General features: G+C 37.6%; 1 protein-coding gene across 1 annotated transcript in view; it reads left to right on the plus strand.

Moving 5' to 3' along the window:
* Positions 1-340: 340 nt before the first annotated feature.
* The window catches only part of LOC134215555 (LIM/homeobox protein Awh-like), a 160,062-nt gene continuing 140,880 nt past the window's right edge, over positions 341-19,522 (plus strand). Inside the window, exon 1 of the mRNA XM_062694717.1 lies at positions 341-1,032. Coding sequence (XP_062550701.1) covers positions 1,003-1,032 — 30 coding nt within the window. The 5' untranslated portion in view covers positions 341-1,002. The remainder of the gene's footprint in view (positions 1,033-19,522) is intronic.

Below are 19,522 nucleotides of genomic sequence, written 5' to 3' on the forward strand. Positions count from 1 at the left end.
ATATTTTGGCGAGCACATCGAAAGCATGTTCTTCAAAGAAAAGCATGAGAGAGGAAAGGGTGGGATTTTAAGCCACGCCTCTTCATTGCACATTGCCCTTTCGCTGTCTGCTTGCCACATGGTTGCTTATGTACCATTAAGAAAGAGAATGTTACCCAAGAGAGGCAAAGCTTCCACTCATAAAAGCTTATTTTTCGCTCTCAAGGTAATTTTCAAGCCAACGGGAGAATAAATTTCAAGAGGGCCAAGCAGATTCAAAATGAAAGAAGATAGGAATGGAAGACGGTGCCGTTGGCTCATGAATGGATGCTTTTATGATGCTTGTCGGTAGTGTTGTGTAAGGCCGCATGGATGCTGTAGATGAGCAAGCAAAAACTAAGCACAAGATGCCATAACGGCCTACGAACTTGCAGTCGAGTCGGTAGAGTAAATTACCGGTTGCACGAACAGCTCGTACGGATCTTGGCTGCGGCGGGGTATATGCAAGAATTGCCAACCGGCGCAAAGCTTCCAGTCGTTCGTACCGATCGGATCGAATGGGATCAGGTGTTTCTCGGAGTTGAGTTGTTTCACGCGTTGCGACGGTGTTTTCTTATTCGTGGCGTCCGAAGCTGTCCGAAGCCGAGAAAGGCAGCGGAATTAATTTTTCATTTGCGTGCGTGTTTTGTTTTGGGATCCGGATAGAATTACGAAAGAGTGAACCGACCGGCCGAGGGAATTGACGCCGACGGAAGGTGTCTTCTTTGATGGAACGGAAGACGACTGTGTTCGTTGTCTACAGTGGCGTGAGAATCTTTTTGTTACGAGCATGAGATATGCTGAGATGAAGATTCCCAGTGAATGAAATTCATAGATTTCAAATCGGAGAAGTTATGGGTCATGTCTATTGAGAAGAAAGTTTATGAAGTTTATATCTTCAGATTAGATTGTGGTGACATATGATTGGTGTAATGTATTAGTGATTATTCCATTCATAAAGAAAAACATCTGGAATTCGAATCAATGGATACCATCAAAATAGAGCAATTGAAGGTATAATATGAAAAGCAACAATATTCCAAATTACACGATGTCTTAAGATAAAATACATTAGGCCGTTACAAATATTTAATTACCATTTTGTCCTGCTGGTGGAATGGTCAAGGGGGGGGGGAGGGGTATAGTAAAAAATAGTTATTAAAATGAAAAAAAAAAAAATCAAAAAAATTATTGTTAAAGAATGTTTTGAAAATCCTCAAAATTACCCGAATTTTATGTTGTTGTCCCATCAAAATATTATTTTTTGGTAAAAAAAAATCAGAAAGGGGGGGAGACAAAATAGTCTTAAAATATTTGTATCGGCCTTAATAACGTAAAAAAGAATTCTATTTAAGTTATTCAGACTTCAAGCTACACTATTGGATCTTAAAATGAAACGTTATAAACATTAACAATCGGCTTCAAACTATTGAACTTACATATTTTTATGCATGCGTTTAATTTCGTTTTCGTGTGTTTCTTTTTTCATCCAGTGTTTGACCCTTCCTTCGGTAATATCTATAATTTCACTTTGTATGCGTTTCGCAGGTGTATTCCGTATTGATATATTAATAAATTTTATAAACTATGAAATAAAACGGAATGTATTTAAAACAAATTCACTTTTATATTAAAAACCAGATTGATCCACCTAGCGTTGGTGGTGCCTTTCTCGCATTTAGTTAAGACACCAACCTTATATGGGGCTATTATGGTCCGATGTACCATTTTCTTCATAACTTTTAAACGCAATGACCGATCGTTATAAAATTCAATAGTGATCAACAAGGCTTTGTCGAATGAAACTTGTTGCGAGAAAATCGGTTAAGGATTACTATACGAAAAGTTGTTTAATGTTTTTTATAGCTTTTGTGCACACACATACACACACATACACACACACATACACACACATACATACATACTTACACTCGGACAGACAGACATGTGCTCAGCTCGAGGAGCTGAGTCGATTGGTATATAATACTATGGGTCCCAGAGGCTTCTATAAAAAGTTCGTTTTCGGAGTGAAATGATAGCCTTTCGGTACAACTTAGTTGTACGAGAAAGGCAAAAATATAATTATAACAAACTAGCTGATAAGAAATTTTTAGCGTTTAATTTTAGCGTTTAGTGGAATGTCTTTACTTGTTTAAATACGAGTTTGTACTCCATTGTATTCCACCACTTGATAGTACCTGTGACAGATACGTATTTCGACTAGAGTCGATTATAGTACGAGACACTGAAGATGGTCTTACTGTTGAGGTCGAAATACGTATCTGTCAAAGGTACAACCAAGTGGTGGAATTAAATAGAATTGTACAAACTCGTCTTATGACAAGTAAACTGGCTGACCCGGTAAGCTTTGAAGAAGACAAACAAATATAAATAAGCGAAAAATGGGCTGACTATCCTTGAGTGATGCGCGGTCGAACAAATGCCAACTTTGTTTTATATATCAAGACAAAATTTTCAAAACGACTTATCCGCTTTTGTAAACAAAGATTCTAACGACGATTTGACGAATCTGATAGCTCTCCCACGCAAACCAGCACCATCAACAGGTAGCGCATATCTACCACCTACCTATATTAGCTAATTATTAGAAGTATACAGGATTTTTTTTGTGGAAACCGGAAAGGATTTATGGGAATCTAAGGAAATACCAACATCCCTAAGCCCACATAAAATCTAGTTTGCTAGGAGTTCTGAACTCCACAAAAGATTCTTTAATGACCACACGATTTCCTGGTAGATCGCTACGATCCATTTAATTTCTGGAGTCAATAAAAAGCCCAAGAAATAAGCAATAATTTCTTGAAAACATTACAGATTTGGAGAAATTTGTGGGATCCGTGACATTTACTGGAAGGTTGTAAACTTTTTCGAAAATCAGAAGCATTTCAGAATAAAGAGTGGAATAAAAAACAACAAAAAGGGCAAAAAGTGGAAAACCAGATGTTGAAAAGATAGAAGGTAGAAGGGAGAATAGTTCGAATGAACAAAATTTAAAATTCTTTAATTTTATGTACATGATGATTAAGACAATATTTTCAGCAATAATTTTGGAAAAAAAGCTTCACGTAACATTTTTAAGAGATTTCTTCATCTTCATTCATTTTATTGCCAGATTTTCAACCAATTAGAGTGTTCAACAGCAACCAGTGAAGTAATGTTTTGTTTGATTTCTCTAGTCACGAGACAGTGAAGTTGAATAATTAGTGCTTGATTGTTCGTGCACTTTTATTACGCGTAGTTTCTGTCGAAATAAGCGCTACTCTTCACAAGCCACTGGAGTGCGAGGGGTGCGTGATGGAATGTGCAGTCGCTTATCTGGCGAAACATATTAAGTGAGTATTGTTTTAGCGCATTTTGTTAAAATCGATTTTTGTCTTTATGTTTTTGAAGTAGCGCCATCAAATGAAATATTTAAAAGCTTCCAAGGCGACTTTCTATACATTACCATCCCAGTTGAACTACTACACTTTTCCAACGGCAACGTTGAAATGATTGTCTAATTAATTTCACTCTTTTTATCTTACATTGATTGTGATCAGTATCGTTTTAACGAAAAGAGCAAGTACGAAATGAACATTCATAGTTGGAAATGCAATATTTGTCCTGAAAATTTAATACAAATTATGGGAGGATTCCACCCGGAATGTCTATTAGATCACACATATTTTTGATAAATTTGAACTGATGATATGAAAATGTGCTGCACGGATTCCTCAACATCTGATTTTTTGCCCAAATCGGCGTCTACTCTGTTTGCTCGGGGTTCTGCCAAGCTGCACAATGCGGCTTTTTGACTGGCTTGTGATATTTTATTCGTAAAAGGAAAACAGAAAACATTTCATATTTTTATACATACATTTGTTGTAGGATGCCCTTGAAATTACGAGGTGGAGAGCAGTTAACCATTGTGGTTGCCTTATTTGTTACTTTCAGAGTTCAATAAAAAGGGAAACATTTCAATTGATTCAACTGATATGAAATTATGAGAAGAAGGGAAAGTACGCAAGGAAGCACAAGACTAAAATAAATTGAAAAAAATAACAAGGTCCATATGACCAACAGTTAAAAATCTTTCACATTCCAAAAATGTGTGTCTACTATATTTATAGCCACTTATCAAAAATTCGAATACGTATTTTTGGACGAGAATTCAGAATATATATATGAAAATATCATTTTTGCTTGCTGGCAGAATATGATAACTTTTGACATATAGGTATCAAATAAATTATAATATCCGGTGATTTTTTAATTCTCGAACTGTCACTTTAAAGTTTAATTCGTGAAATGAGACAAACCTAAGTATACTTTACTTAATGAGAATGACAAAGGATGATGCATAATCCACCTAGCAGTACCTAAAGTTGTTTTTCTTGTGCATTAGAAAACACATGGGAGAGATGGAAATAGCACTTTAGGGTGCTTTAGGTATATGGATCCATTTTCATAACTTTTTTGTGTCTTTATTATAGAGACTATCTGACCCGGCGAACTCAACTCACCAAAAATTGATTAATTTCTAATATATTTTTTTGCGTACACAATTTATTCAGAAATCAAATCGGGTTTTTCTGAATGACTGTTCATTTTTTACAGATTTTTCATCACATTTTTCCTATTAATCAGGCAAACAAATCGATTTTTTAAATTCAAAGGTTCCATGCAGATTGTATGAAAAACTATTTTATCGAAAAGATTGAGTTTTGATTTTCAAAGTATGTACTTCAGTTTCATTTTTACATTTTTCCTCGTAAGTAGAAGAAGAAATCGAATATAAATTAGCAAAAATTGGGCTGCCTATTTTTAAGTAATGCGCGGTCGTACAAATGCCAACCTTGTTTTATTCATAAAGACTAACAGCCCTAGGCTCATCTCTGAATATTCGTTACATTGATTCGCATTAATATACTTATTTTCCTGCCTTACAAATTTTTTTTTTCTTATTGGGAAAAAAGAATGTTTTACCAATATCTTCCGAAGTCAATGTCCGCTGACCAATTTTTGCCTTTCTCGTATGGGGTCGTTCAAAAATGATGTCACAGGTTTTAGGGGGAGAGTGGGTCTAAGATTTTGTGACAGTACATGTACTAGGTATACAAAAAAGCGGGGGAGGGGGTCTAGAAATCCCAAAAAGTAGTGGACGTCATATTTGAATCGCCCCTATACAAAGTATACGTAAAGGCTACCCGAGTAGCACAATTTAGGCCGATTTGGTTGCAGCAACTTATATATGATTTAGTTGTATCTAGGTCACAGTAATTTTTGTATGACAAATGTACTGCTATGGTATATGATCGCTCCAAATAGAAGGCCCGGAGATCTATACTGCCGTAATTTGGCAAAGTGACGTATACACCAATTTCCAAAAATGGTGTTAACGAGTAGTACTCATCGTACTCTTTAACAGAAAAATAGAAAACATGTATGTTGTAAAATGGCGCATACATCACTTTTCCAGATTACAGCAGTCAGTATGATGTCTGTGCGTGTGTGTATGTGTGTATGTATGTATGTGAGTACGTGAAAAGTCACGCCAACTTTTCAGGTACTCACCGTTGATCGATTTGCTCGTCAGAAGTGAGAAGTAAAAAGTAAGAAGGGAAAAGTAATAAGTGAGAAATGAGAAGTCAGAAGTGAGATATAAGATGTTATAAGTGAGAAGTGAAAGGTGAAAAATAAGATGTGAAAAGTGCTAAGTGAGAAGTGAGATGTTCGAAGTGAGGAGTAAGAAATGAATAGTCAGAAGTAAGAAATTCTAAGTGAGAAGTGAAAAATGAGTGTGAAGTAAAAAGTGAGAAGTGAGTAGTGGGAAGTGAGAAATGAGAGTGGTGGGAAGTGAAAGTGAGAAGTAAAAAGTGAGAAGTGAGTAGTGGGAAGTGAGAAATGAGAAGTGGAAAGTTAGAAGTGAAAAATAAAAAGTGCAAAGTAATAGTTTAAAATTGAAAGTGAGAAGTAAAAAGTTAGAAGTTAGAAGTGAAAAATGATAAGTTGAAAATGAGAAGTCAGTAGTGAGATATAAGAATTTATAAATGAGAAGTGAAAAGTGAAAAAAGAGAAGTGAGACGTAAGATGTGCAAAGAAGTGAGAAATAAATAGTGAGATGTGAAAAATGAGAAGAATTAAGTGAGAAGTGAGTAGTGGGAAGAGAATGATGAGACACGAGATATGCAAAGAGAGAAATAAGAAGTGATAAATGAGGAGTGAGAAGTGAGTTGTGAGAAGAGAGTAGTAGGAAGGGAGAAGTGAGGATTGAAGAACGAGTAGAAATGAGATTATTTCTTCTTCCTGTATTATATCTCTCCACTTACTTCTCACTACTCAAAATGTCGCTTCTCACTTCCCAATTGTAATCTTTCTCTAATCACTCCTTGCTTCTGCTTATCTCTACTCACTGGTATTTGAAAATTTTTGAAAAAAACCCATGCATTGGGCATTGCCAGAAGTGGAGCTCGATGAGTGGATTCCAGAAATTTTTGTTTGGCGCCATTTCGAAATTCAAGATGGCTGATTCCGATTTGCTAAAATGACTGAAAACTCATGCAATATGAGCATTGCCTGATTTGGCTTGATGAGTGGAAGCCGGAAATCAGTGTTTGACGCCATCTTAGAATTCAAGAAGTTCCACTTCCGGTTGGACCTGTGCTTCGCCGCTGAGGATTTTCTTTGCTGTTGGCGCCAGCCGTAAAAAAAACTAATCGATGTGCAGCCGTATGAAAATTGAACAATTATGCAGCATTTATTCTCATTTCCAAGAAATCGATGAATCGAAATCATTGGATGGCTACCTACTCCCAACTACAGTATAAAGATGATTTACTGCTAAAAATGCGAAATACGTCACACAAAACTAAAAATAATGCCAATAACTTTTGGTTTTTTGACAGCGTTAATGGAAATCGGTGTTTGAGCAACTCATTTGAGGAAGTCTAGACGAATTCCTTTGTAGAACTTGTGGAGGAATTCGTTTGTAGACCTTCCGGAGGCATTCCTTTGAAGAATTACTTTGAGGATCTTTCGGAGAAATTCCCTTGGGGAACTTCCAGAGGAATTTCTTTGAGAAACTTCTGGAGGAATTCCTTTCAGGAACTTCAGGGAATTTCGGGAGGATTTCCTGGAGGAATTTCGGGAGGATCTCCTGGAGGAACTTTCCGAGGATTTCCTGGAGGAACTTCCGGAGGAATTCCTGGATGAGCTATTGAAGGAATTCCTGGATGAACTTCCGGATAAATACCTATGACGAGCTATTTCAGGATTTTCCCAGAAAAACTTCAGGAAAAATTCCTTAGAGGAATTGGCGCCCTTGTTTTTCCCATACAAATTATTTTTTGTTTATATGAAGAGTAAGAAAATGTCAGACCCGCCCCCCATATGAGCCTACGAAATTATTGATCAACGTCTTTGTGGTACTTTCGCACTTCCTCCGAGGAACTTCCGGAGGAAGTCCTATGAGGAATATTCGAAGGAATTTCATTGAGGAAATTCCGGATGAATTGCTTTGAGAAACTTCCGGTGGAATTCCTTTGAGAAACTACCGGAGGAATTCTTTTGAGGAACTTTCGGAGGAGCTACTTAGAGGAACTTCCGTAGCAATTACTTTGAGGATTCCCAACAAACAATTTAAGCTGACAAACTTTAGGAGAAATTCTTTTGTATTACTTATGGAGGAATATCTCTCAGGAACTTCCGGAGGAATTATGGAGAAGGAATACGTTTAAGGAACTTCTGGAGGAATTCCTTTGAGGAACACTCGGAAGAATTTTTGGAGGAACTCCCGGAGGAATTCTTGAAATGGTTTCCGGCCGATGGTACAGTAATATCCCAATTTTATCATAACATAAAGTGATGAAATAGGGCATGTGAGAAAAAAGGAAAAATTTTAATTCTCTATTTTTTAGTTAATGAACTATCAACAATTAATTGCATATTATTCGGCAACTCGGCCGTACGAAAACCATTTTTTTGTTAAATATTTTGGCTGTGCATATGCATATGTTTCGAAATGGACAAATTGATATGAATTTTGCGAAAAAGAATCCACGTGTCTTGGAGGGACTTGAACCCTCAACCTCCTACTCTCTAGATAGAAAGAAAAGTCATGGAAATTTTATTTTGCTGCCAACAGGGACAGTTAAACGATGTGATTAATTTTTTTGACATATACCACTACTGTTTCCTTTGAAGTAGTAAACGAAATTAGTAACTAATATAAAAATTTAGCCGCTGTATTTTATATCTTTTGTTACTTCAGGCTTTCATTGTTATTATGAAGTTGCATATTTTGTCGTTTTTCATTGACCTGAAAGCTATTGACATTGCATACCGATAAGTATCTTGGACGCTTTGCTCCTATTCAATAGGTATTTATAAAACAAATGTATCCTGATTTGTACAAAGTTTCTCAGACGTTATATTTGCATCAAATGTTTGCTTTTCCCAGAAACTAGAACTAACTTGCCGGCCGAAGCTGGCTGGAGTCCAAGAATCCGTTAGGAATATACAGAAATATTACCATTTCCGTGAAAACTGTTTCAGTATTATGATGGAATGATAGCAGATCTGAATAATGCGAATATCGATAGGGGGAGATCCAGCGCAGGACATCGTTCATTACCGGACACTTCTCAAAACAACACTTGCAGATGTGCCTCCACCATCTTATGTAGTACAAAAGAAAGCTATTTAAAAGTCCTGTACCTGCATGGACGGACGAAAGGTTTACTACGGACGGCCGGAAGAAGTACGAATGGACGAAAGAAGTATGGATGGACGGACGGAAGGAGTACTGGTGCGAGTATGTTCCTATTGTGCACAGGTAATGCATGGAGAGTTGAGTGTAGGCGAGGCGCATACGTGCACTTAGTGTACGTCCAACGCAAAGCTCAAAAGTCACCCCGATGTATCGCTTAATTATGTATTTAAATGTGTATGTACCTGCATGAAATATCAGATGTTGTAAATTTTGTACAAAATTTGAGATTGAAAAAAAATGCTAAAAATTTAGGGTTTCCACCTTATCTTAGAAGGTTTGAATCAACAATATTAAAATAGATAGAAAACGTTCTGATTACGTTGAGGATGGTCGATATTAACCATATTATGAATAACGATTATCGATTGTTGGAATGTCATGTAATTGTTGGTCGATTTCAACCGTTCGGAACCATACATAAATTCATGTTTTTCAAAGACGACGAATAAAGAATCCGGTTTAAAAATACATTTTTGGGATTGTAAGACTCACTTAAGTAACGGTTGTGGGCGTTCTGCAAAAATGACATCGGTTCAGAGACTAAGGCCAAATCCCGTATCGTTGCACTAGAATGGTCATATCTTTGCGTACTCTTGACAGATTCGCGAACTGCAGCCAGCATTAGTCGGCAAATTAGTTCTAGTTTCTGGGGAAAGCATGAAACTTGATGAAACTATACGTCACATTAATGACAAACAGAAGAAAAAATGTGTTTTTACATACCCTCGGAAAACTCGGAACATCTGCGACGTCTGTGGGCCGATCTGTGGTTTAGGTAAGGACAGACTACTAACAGAGCTTCTGCGTCCGATGGTTTCGGTTTTATCAAAACCGGATTATTTTGAGAAAAGTTATACGGAATTTCGTTAAAATTTTGCCTATCCATACATCTTTGTCTAACCCTTGTTAATACAAGGGTAATTAATACAATACATATTTATTTGTATTATAAATTTATATAGTTATGTTTATATAATATGGATACAACTGGGAAATCACAATTTCAATCACAATTTATTCTCAAGCCAAACTCGGGTAGCTCACACACAGGGCTTCGCCTTAAAAAAGTACGAAATCATTTCATTTCCATTACTTAAGCTTTTAATTTGATTTTATCGGGATTTTGGGGGCCATCGCCTGCAAGATCACCGCACGGATCGAATCTCAGTTTGTAGTTGCGCGCGACCGCCTGCCCGCCCGGCAACAACCCCTTTGATGCGGATGATCCGCGTTGCACGCATGACGTCGCCGCGCCGCCGGCCGTCACTCATTCGGCTGCCTGTGCAAGTGTGGTCTGTCGGTGTGCCGCAGCCGCAGCCGCCGCGAAGGTGTTGAAGCATGAACGGGAATGACACGAATGTTCTGCCATTTATCCGTTTCTGTTATTATTTTTTGGAGTATGTTTTGTCAGATTCCGACAATCTCGCCAGTCATCTCTCGCTCGTGAGCTAAGCCCGACGCGATGGTCAAGATGGATCACTACCAAAGTGACACCGCGACCAAGCTGAAGAGATCGCATTGCGCGCTATGGAGTGTTGTGGGCTTTGACGAGCGGCATGTCAAAATATTTGAAATGCCAACATGACGAGAGATTTGGTCATTGATTCTTACGGTACGGTGGGAGATTATAGGTGGTGGATGACGTCGACAGAAATAACTAAATTGTTCGAGTGCATAGAGCTGGATAATGGATTTACTCCAACCTAAATTACAAACAATTTCTTGTAAAAGCTGAATGCCAAGCAAGTGATTGCCTTAAACAAATTCCAATGCAAGGCTACGAATTTTACATCCACATGTGTGACAATTAACATCAATCCGTGTTCGAGAACAAGTTTGCTTCAATTGATTAATTCTACCTTAGAAAGGATTTATTCCTATTTGAGATTTTATCCGCATTTTTAGCATTGAAATCCTCCGAAATCTTAAATGGAAGTATTTGTTGTACAAGAATCTAGCAGAAACGCAAGAAATTAACAAACTGTCTGCACATAACCAAAAAATAAATAAAAAACAGTAACAATTTTTATGGGTAATGGCTCCGAAAAAAATCTTTTTATCTTTTTCAAATATCGATAACAAAACTGACAACTCAGAGCCGGAATACAATCAAAAGAAAAAAAAATGTTTTTGGGATTTTTATTATTACGGAGAGAAAGAAAAATTTGGATAGCTTCGCGGAAATATCGCGTAGAGCTAAATCCCCATAATGGCTAAATCATAGTATTTAGAAGATGGCGTTGTCTCAGTGGTATCTAGGGGAACGGTTCGCCATCCCATCAAAAACAAAGCAATGGGAACGAATTGTGTTTGTTTATTATTTTTGTGATTTTTTTCAGCAGTGAGCACGCATGTTAACAAAAAGAAGCGACGAATTTGGTGCCGTATTTCTTTGTTTAGCGATGAGATGGATATATGTACAGTGAGATTGAGATCGGAACAGTTCCCCTACTTATACTTCTGTTGGTTGTCCGGAGCAAAACTTAATGTAATGTCTTGTTCCAGGTCGTTCGTTATTGGGCCGCCAGTCGCTCAGTCTCCCTGCACCCGGCCGCACGGGGTCTACCCCAGAGCCGACGTCCTCTTCCATGTTCTCTGCCAAATATGACTTTTGTTGGTCTCTCTTCAGGCAAACGTATTGCATGCTAACCCACTGTAATCTGCCTTTTTTATCAGCCTGCCGATGTCTGCATTTTTGTACACTTGGTACAACTTGTGATTCTTGCGTCTGCGACATTCACCATTTTTCACCAGGTCGCCAAGTATTGAGCGCAGTATTTTCCGTTCAAACAATCCGAGAATTCGATAGTCTGCATATTTTAACGTCCATGCTTCATGGCCGCACAGGGCGAGTGGACGAATCAACAATGTTTACAAAGCTAGTTTTGTCCGTGGCTTTAAGCTGCGAGATTTTAGCAAACCGTAGAAATTTCGCAACACGTTTTTTCACCTCGCGGCTAACGTCATTATCACATGTAACGAGTGTGCCAAGATATTGTCGGCGTAGCACCAACTTAGAATTCGGAAGTCGGGACTTCCGAACCGAACTTTCTTCCGAAGTTTTATCTGCCAAACCAATTGATGCGTTGTTTAGCGCATCTTTAGGCGAATCCAGCGCACTACTTCCGAAGTTGGGAAAGTTGCCTGTATCTGGAGAAAAATCCAACTTCGGTATAAAAGGCGGTATAACTTTGTTCCGGATCGACAATATATGAATTTGACGACAACCTCAAATCGCATTCCATCCGTTTCCACCTCGGGACAAACACCGTTTGGATTGGCACGTTCTCTGCCAGCCACCAGGTACTTAGTTTTAACAGAGTTTTTATGTTCAGTACTATCCTTTCAGTCTTCCGATTAAAAGGCACGAAAGCCTCTTCCACTACTCTGCGATCTACAACAATGATGTCGACGTCATCCGGAAAACCAAGGAGCATGTAAGACCTGTTGATGATGATTCTGTTTCTTTGCACACCAGATCTTCAAATTGCACCTTCCAGCAGGGTTGCCACATATACAGATTTTTCTGTATTTTACTGATTTTTAACGTAAGGCTGTGACCAAGAATCTGTATTTACAGATATACAGATTTTTGTGAAATTTACAGATTTTACAGATTTATTGAGGATTTCAGTACGGAAAATTATTATAAATTATGTTTATGCTACTCAAAAATGATCTTATTTGAAGCCACTCTGAGGTTAACTAAACCGAAATTTAAAAATACAGAACATGTGGTTTGTGGTAGAATTTGTTGCTTTATTGTCAGTTTATACAGATCAATGAGTTATAAAGTCGATCAGATTATGTTCCGAAAAATGTTCAGAATATATTTTAACACGTGTGGTCTCAGAAAACGCTATAATAATAATTCTCGTGCTGTTCTTTCTCTCTTTGCGGAAGGAAGTTTTTAATACTACCCGAAGCTATTTTAATTTCAACGGTGCTTCTTAGCGCTATTTGTACCCACTGATCCCGTTACGATCTTTGTAAGGACCTGTGCCTTCGTTTTACGTTGGACCCGTTTGCGGAAGTAGAATTCCGACAAGCGGTGGCAATCCTGCAGGGACACCGTTCTGGGAAAAAACCTCTTAGAAGGTCACGTCTCCACGCTCAGCCATGAGCATTAATAAAAACAAGAGGAAGGGGGAGTCTCTGAATTCTCCACTTCCTTCTAAGAAACAAGGTTTCAAGACCGTCCTGCCTAAGCGCGGAAAAAATAGAAGGAAACTGGAGAATTCAGATATTCCTTCTAACTCTAATATCGGAAATAATTCTTCTCCAATCGAACTGAGCAATCAGTTCGATTTGATTAATGATGAAATTGAGCAAATCGAATATACCTCTAGCCCAGGTGATTCGATTCATGCGAAAAAGCAAAGGATTCCGCCAATTGTGGTATCTGTTGCCGAGTTTTCTGGCTTCCGGAATGAGATTTTGAGTAACCTTCAGGGGATCAAGGTTTCATTTCAGATTGCTAGGAAGGGTGACTGCCGCGTTTGCCGGGATCCTTTGACGATCGCAAACGTCTTCTTCAGTATTTAACTGAGAAGCGCCATAAATTCTTCACATACGACGACAAAACTGAGCGATTGTTCAAAGTCGTCTTGAAAGGTCTCCCTAGTGATGATAAATCACTGGATGAGATTAAAATTGAAATTTCTCAATTGCTTGGATTTTCACCAGTCCAAGTAATTAAGATGAAAAAGAAATCCCACTCTGGTACTTCCCAGAGGGGCATTTCTCAAGAATTTTATTTAGTTCATTTTGACAAAAGTGAAGTTTGAAAAGTTTGGAAAAGGCCTGTATTATGTCCCATGTCCGTGTTACATGGGAACATTTCCGCAGGCCTGGGGGAAATTTCCAAAACCCCACCCAGTGCCGTAAGTGCCAAAAGTGGGGTCATGGAACCAAACATTGTCACATGGATGCTAAATGCATGATTTGTGGTGGAACCTCTCACGCCAAGGACGCATGTCCTGTGAGAGAAGATTCCAATAAATTTAAGTGCGCAAATTGTGGGGGCAATCATAAATCCAATTTCTGGGAATGCCCTTCACGCAACAAAGTTTCCCGTGCAAAATTGATGACGGGAAATTCCAATCGGATCCCAGATTCGACGTGTAGAAATTTTTCAAACGCTCAAATTTCGAAACCGGTTACCGCTCGAGCAATTCATACCCACCACAATTCACAAACAAATTTTGCCGCTCGTCAACGGGTAGCAAGCACTTCAGTAAATTCCAATTTTTCCAATGTACCTACGTATGCAAACATCGCTGCTGGTAGACAAAATTTCTCTTCTCAAAATGAGGTTTATACCCATGTCCCAACGGAAAATAATGGTCATGTTGCCGATTCAGGTACCATGACTGCTTCCGATTTTGATTTTTTAACTGAACAATTGCATCACATGATTGATGCAATGTTCAAAGCAAATACCATACCAGAAGCTGTTCGGGTTGGTATAAAGTACACACAAAAAATTGTTATCGGACTCCGTTTTAATGGATCTAAATAATTGTGTGAAAGTTCGAAATTGGAATGCCCGCTCTCTAAAGGGTAAGGAAGATGAATTATTCAACTTCCTAACAGTTCATAATGTGCATATTGCCATTATAACTGAAACCTATTTGAAACCAGGACTCTCCATTAAACGAGATCCAAATTATTTTATCTACAGAAATGATCGTGTTGACAGCGCCTGTGGTGGGGTCGCCATTGTCATTAATAGACGTATCAAACATAAATTATTTCCTTCGTTTGAAACCAAAGTTTTTGAAACCTTGGGAGTTTCTGTTGAAACAAATTTTGGACAATTTTCCTTAATTGCAGCCTATTTGCCTTTTCAATGCAATGGGCAGCAAAAGAATTTGTTGAAAGCTGATCTTCAAATTCTGACTCGCAACAAATCAAAATTCTTCGTAATTGGTGACTTCAATGCCAAACACCGTTCATGGAATAATGCTCAAAGCAATTCCAACGGCAACATTTTATTTGAAGATTGTTCTGCGGGATATTATACTATTCAATATCCCAATGGCCCTACTTGTTTTTCTTCCAGTCGAAATCCTTCTACAATTGATTGGTTCCCTGTGCAAGAACAGCTGATCTGGTCATAATGGAGTAGCAACTACGAGCAGTCAATCAAGCTCAAGCTCAAGCTCAGTCGAAATCCTTCTACAATTGATTTAGTTTTGACGGATTCAAGTCAGCTGTGTGGCCAATTGGTAACTCATGCTGACTTTGACTCTGATCACCTTCCTGTGACATTTGAAATCTCACAAGCAGCCATTCATAATCCAATCAGCTCTTTTTTCAATTATCATAGGGCTGATTGGGATTTATATAAAACATATATCGATAGGAATTTTGATGTTAATATTCCTTTGGATACCAAAAGTGATATTGACAATGCGCTCGTATCTTTGACAAATTTAATTGTCGAAGCCAGAGGCATTGCAATTCCTAAATGTGAAATTAAATTCAACTCCATTATTATTGACGACGATCTTCAGCTACTGATCCGTCTTAAAAATGTGAGGCGAAGGCAATACCAAAGAACTCGCGATCCCGCGTTGAAAGTTATTTGGCGAGATTTGCAAAATGAAATTAAAAAACGTTTCGCTATTCTGAGAAATACCAACTTTGAGAATAATGTCTCGAGGCTGGATCCCAGTTCGAAACCCTTTTGGAAATTAACGAAAATTCTTAAAAAACCTCAAAAGCCAATTCCAGCGCTTAAAGAGGGAAATAAAATTTTATTAACAAATGGCGAAAAGGCTCAAAAACTTGCTCAGCAGTTCGAGAGTGCCCATAATTTTAGTCTAGGTCTCACTAGTCCAATTGAGGATCAGGTTACACGAAGCTTCGAAGATATTCTCAACCAAGATAATATTTTTGACCCTTCGTTGGGAACTAATTTGGATGAAGTGAGATCTATTACTAGAAAATTTAAAAATATGAAAGCCCCGGGTGATGATGGTATTTTCTACATACTTATCAAAAAACTTCCTGAGAGCTCTTTATCCTTTTTGGTTAATTTATTTAACAAATGTTTTCAATTGGCATACTTCCCAGATAAATGGAAAACGCCAAAGTTGTTCCAATTTTGAAGCCGGACAAAAATCCAGCTGAGGCTTCTAGTTATCGCCCAATCAGTTTGCTTTCTTCAATAAGCAAACTGTTTGAAAAGATTATTTTAAATAGAATGATGGTTCATATTAATGACAATTCTATTTTTGCTGATGAGCAATTTGGTTTTCGTCACGGGCATTCAACCACTCATCAGTTATTAAGAGTTACGAACTTAATTCGGCTCAACAAATCTGAAGGATATTCGACTGGAGTTGCTCTTCTTGATATAGAGAAAGCATTTGACAGTGTTTGGCATGAAGGTTTGTAGGTAAAATTGATGAATTTTAATTTTCCTCTGTACATCATTAAACTGATCCAAAATTATTTATCAGATCGCTCACTGCAGGTAAACTATCAGAATTCTAAATCTGATAGATTACCTGTAAGCAGGCTTGTAAAATGTCATCTGCATGTCATTTGACTAATTTGTTCATAACTTTCTTCAGAAGCCAAAATTATTCCATAATTTTAGATGTACTCATAACGCTTGAGTAGGGCTATATTTTTGTCCAAGGGTACATTGCTCTAAATATTACATATGAGGCTAGATAGTGAAAACTCTCCAAAATGTCACGTGTCATTTGACATAATGTCATTTGAATGACATTTTGCCTCCCACGCCTCAGATTACATATTTACAGCAATGTCTTGTTAGACAAAGTTGTAGGCACATTTAAGTGCTATAAATTCATCATACCTCAGGAATGATGGCTACCTTAAGAAAAAAGTTCTGGGAAAATTATACAACCGAATGCAAATGACATTTTACAACACTGCCTGTAAGAGCTGGTGTTCCCCAAGGCAGCATACTGGGGCCCATTTTGTATAACATTTTTACTTCTGACTTACCTGATTTACCACCAGGGTGTCAAAAATCTTTGTTTGCAGATGACACAGGTCTCTCAGCCAAAGGGCGTAGCCTTCGTGTCATTTGTAGTAGGGGAAGGGGGGGCAATATGCCCTAGCTAAGCAAATACTGCTCTATTGTCTTATTTGTAACGCTATTCATGGGTATTTTTACATTATGCATCAGTTAAACAAGATAGCTAGTTGATGCCATTCAAAAATTGTCAAAAATCTCAATCATATCGATAATATTCACATTTCAAAAAAGTGGTGATATTTTGTTGCCGGAAAACTCACGAGGCAAAACGCCTTTTAGCTGGCAGCTCCTAGGGAACAAAGTACCACGCGTCGGCGAATCAGCATTCTGGTATGGATAGTCCGTGGAGACGCAAGTACTTTGTAGGTTATTGCCACTAGGGCGTTTTGCCTCGCCAAAATGTTAGATGTTTCTTCAAAATGTGGAAATTTTCGGTTTTTCCGACCTTCCCAGGCATTATTTTGAAACTTTCTTCGCCTATCCTACATAATTTTAGATCTAGTTTTGTTACGGACATATTAATGACGGTAAATATGAGGGAAACCACAAAAGGCGTTTTGCATCGGGGGGGCGTTTTGGGGCCTCTTCCCCTAGATTGCAAAAAAGTTTGGATATTTTCTCCACTTACTTGCAAAAATGGAAATTTTCCCCGAATGCTTCCAAAACTCAGCTTATAATTTTCCCACATAAGCCGAGAGCTTCTTATTTGAAACCTTCTAGAAGACATATTGTCACTATGAATGGTGTTCCAATTAATTGGTCTAGCGAAGCTAAATATTTAGGACTTCTGCTAGATCAAAAATTAACTTTTAAAAATCACATTGAAGGCCTTCAAGCCAAATGTAACAAATATATTAAGTGTCTATATCCACTTATAAACAGAAAATCAAAACTTTGTCTTAAGAACAAACTTTTGATTTACAAACAAATTTTTAGACCTGCCATGTTGTATGCTGTGCCAATATGGACTAGTTGCTGCAATACCAGAAAGAAAGCACTTCAGAAGATTCAAAAAAAATTCTGAAAATGATTCTGAAGTTGCCTCCGTGGTATAGTACCAATGAACTTCATAGAATTTCTAATATTGAGACATTGCAACAAATGTCCAACAAAATAATTTCCAATTTTAGACAAAAATCGTTGCAATCTTCTATTGCAACGATTAACTCCTTGTACCCTTAGTATAAAATAGGTTAAGATTAGTTTAAGTTGAAAACATTGTAATTCCTACATGGTTCAATTCAACCAGAGGAAAATTCTAACTGCCAGAGGCAATTGAAATGTATTAATAATAACTAAAAATATAACATAGCAAATAAGGATGATAGTGTTAAGAAAACACGGAACACCTAGTCTAAGAGATGAATGCATGTATTAGATAATTAGCAAATAAAATTAGTTAAAAAAAAAAAAAATCCATGTCAAGTACGAGACACTGAAGACGGCCTTACATTTGAGGTCGAAATACGTATCTGTCAAGATACAATTAAGTGGTGGAATTCAATGGGATTGTACTAACTCGTCTTATGACAAGTGAAGACATTCCACTAAAAAGCTCAAAATAATTTTCTTACCTTGATTAGATTTGTCATCATTTCTCATAGTGCAATTCTGGACTTTGGCGCCCCTCTATGACTTGGCGCCCTTGGCAGGGGCCAACCTGGCCAACCACACGCTACGGCGCGTGAGTTGAATTCATTAATCTCAACAACGAAATTGATTATTTTGAAGTTTTGTGCAGCTCATTGCTGTTTTTCGTAAAGTGCAATGAAACAACTGCTTTGGCGCTGGTTTAAGCATTGACTGTACAGTTTCCAAAAATCAACCACATAAAACTATTTGTAACTAGTAGTAAGGTAACGACATATATTCGGTCCGAGGTTCTTTTCATGGCACAGGTTCAGAAAACACTTGTTGCGATACCGTGATTCTTCAAGAATTTGATAGTCGAGAATTCGAGATGCAGCTCGTTAAAACAGAATATTGCGGTTTAAGGATACGCCGAATTGCAACAACCTGCCAAGATGTACACAACTCGTGAAGCAGTTTCCATATTGTAGAATAGGAAGTTTGCTCTAGTACCGACTTTTGTATTCAACTGCAAGCATTATTACAGAACGGCATCCCAAAACACTGTTGCGCTTCGGAACATTCCTTTAAGCCTGTGTTATGGAAAGTACCGAGGCTGGCATATATGTCGTAACAATAGGGTTGCTTTTTTGCGATATGGTTTTTGTTGTTTCGGGGTTTTGGATTTATCAAAACATTGAGTTGACCCCACAAAAATAAAAGAAAAATCTGGTGGTATTTAAAAAACTGTGGAAATAGAGTAATTAAATTTATCCGCATAGAAAGTGTTCTCAGTGTATATTATCGCTAGTTACAAAGGTTGTCAACTTAAATAGGATTGCATATTAGTAAATATTCGATGTGTCAACACTGAATGCCTTCAAGTAGCACTGTTTCATTGCAGTTCACAACAAAATAACAGTGTGCATTCGAAATGCAAGTATACGACAATGCATCCCATGATAGCTTTGAGAATGCTAATTTAAAACAGCTATGCTTTAAGAATTTTTATATACAACATTGAGCATATAAAATATAACTATTTTGCCGCATTAGTGCTTATTTTAAGCCTTATTAGTTACCTGGGTAGTGCTAAGGATTTATTCACATCATGATTCAATCCACAACATTAGTTTTCTTACAAA

Source organism: Armigeres subalbatus, chromosome 2 (genome assembly GCF_024139115.2).
Source record: "Armigeres subalbatus isolate Guangzhou_Male chromosome 2, GZ_Asu_2, whole genome shotgun sequence".
Classification (NCBI taxonomy): Eukaryota; Metazoa; Arthropoda; class Insecta; order Diptera; family Culicidae; genus Armigeres; species Armigeres subalbatus.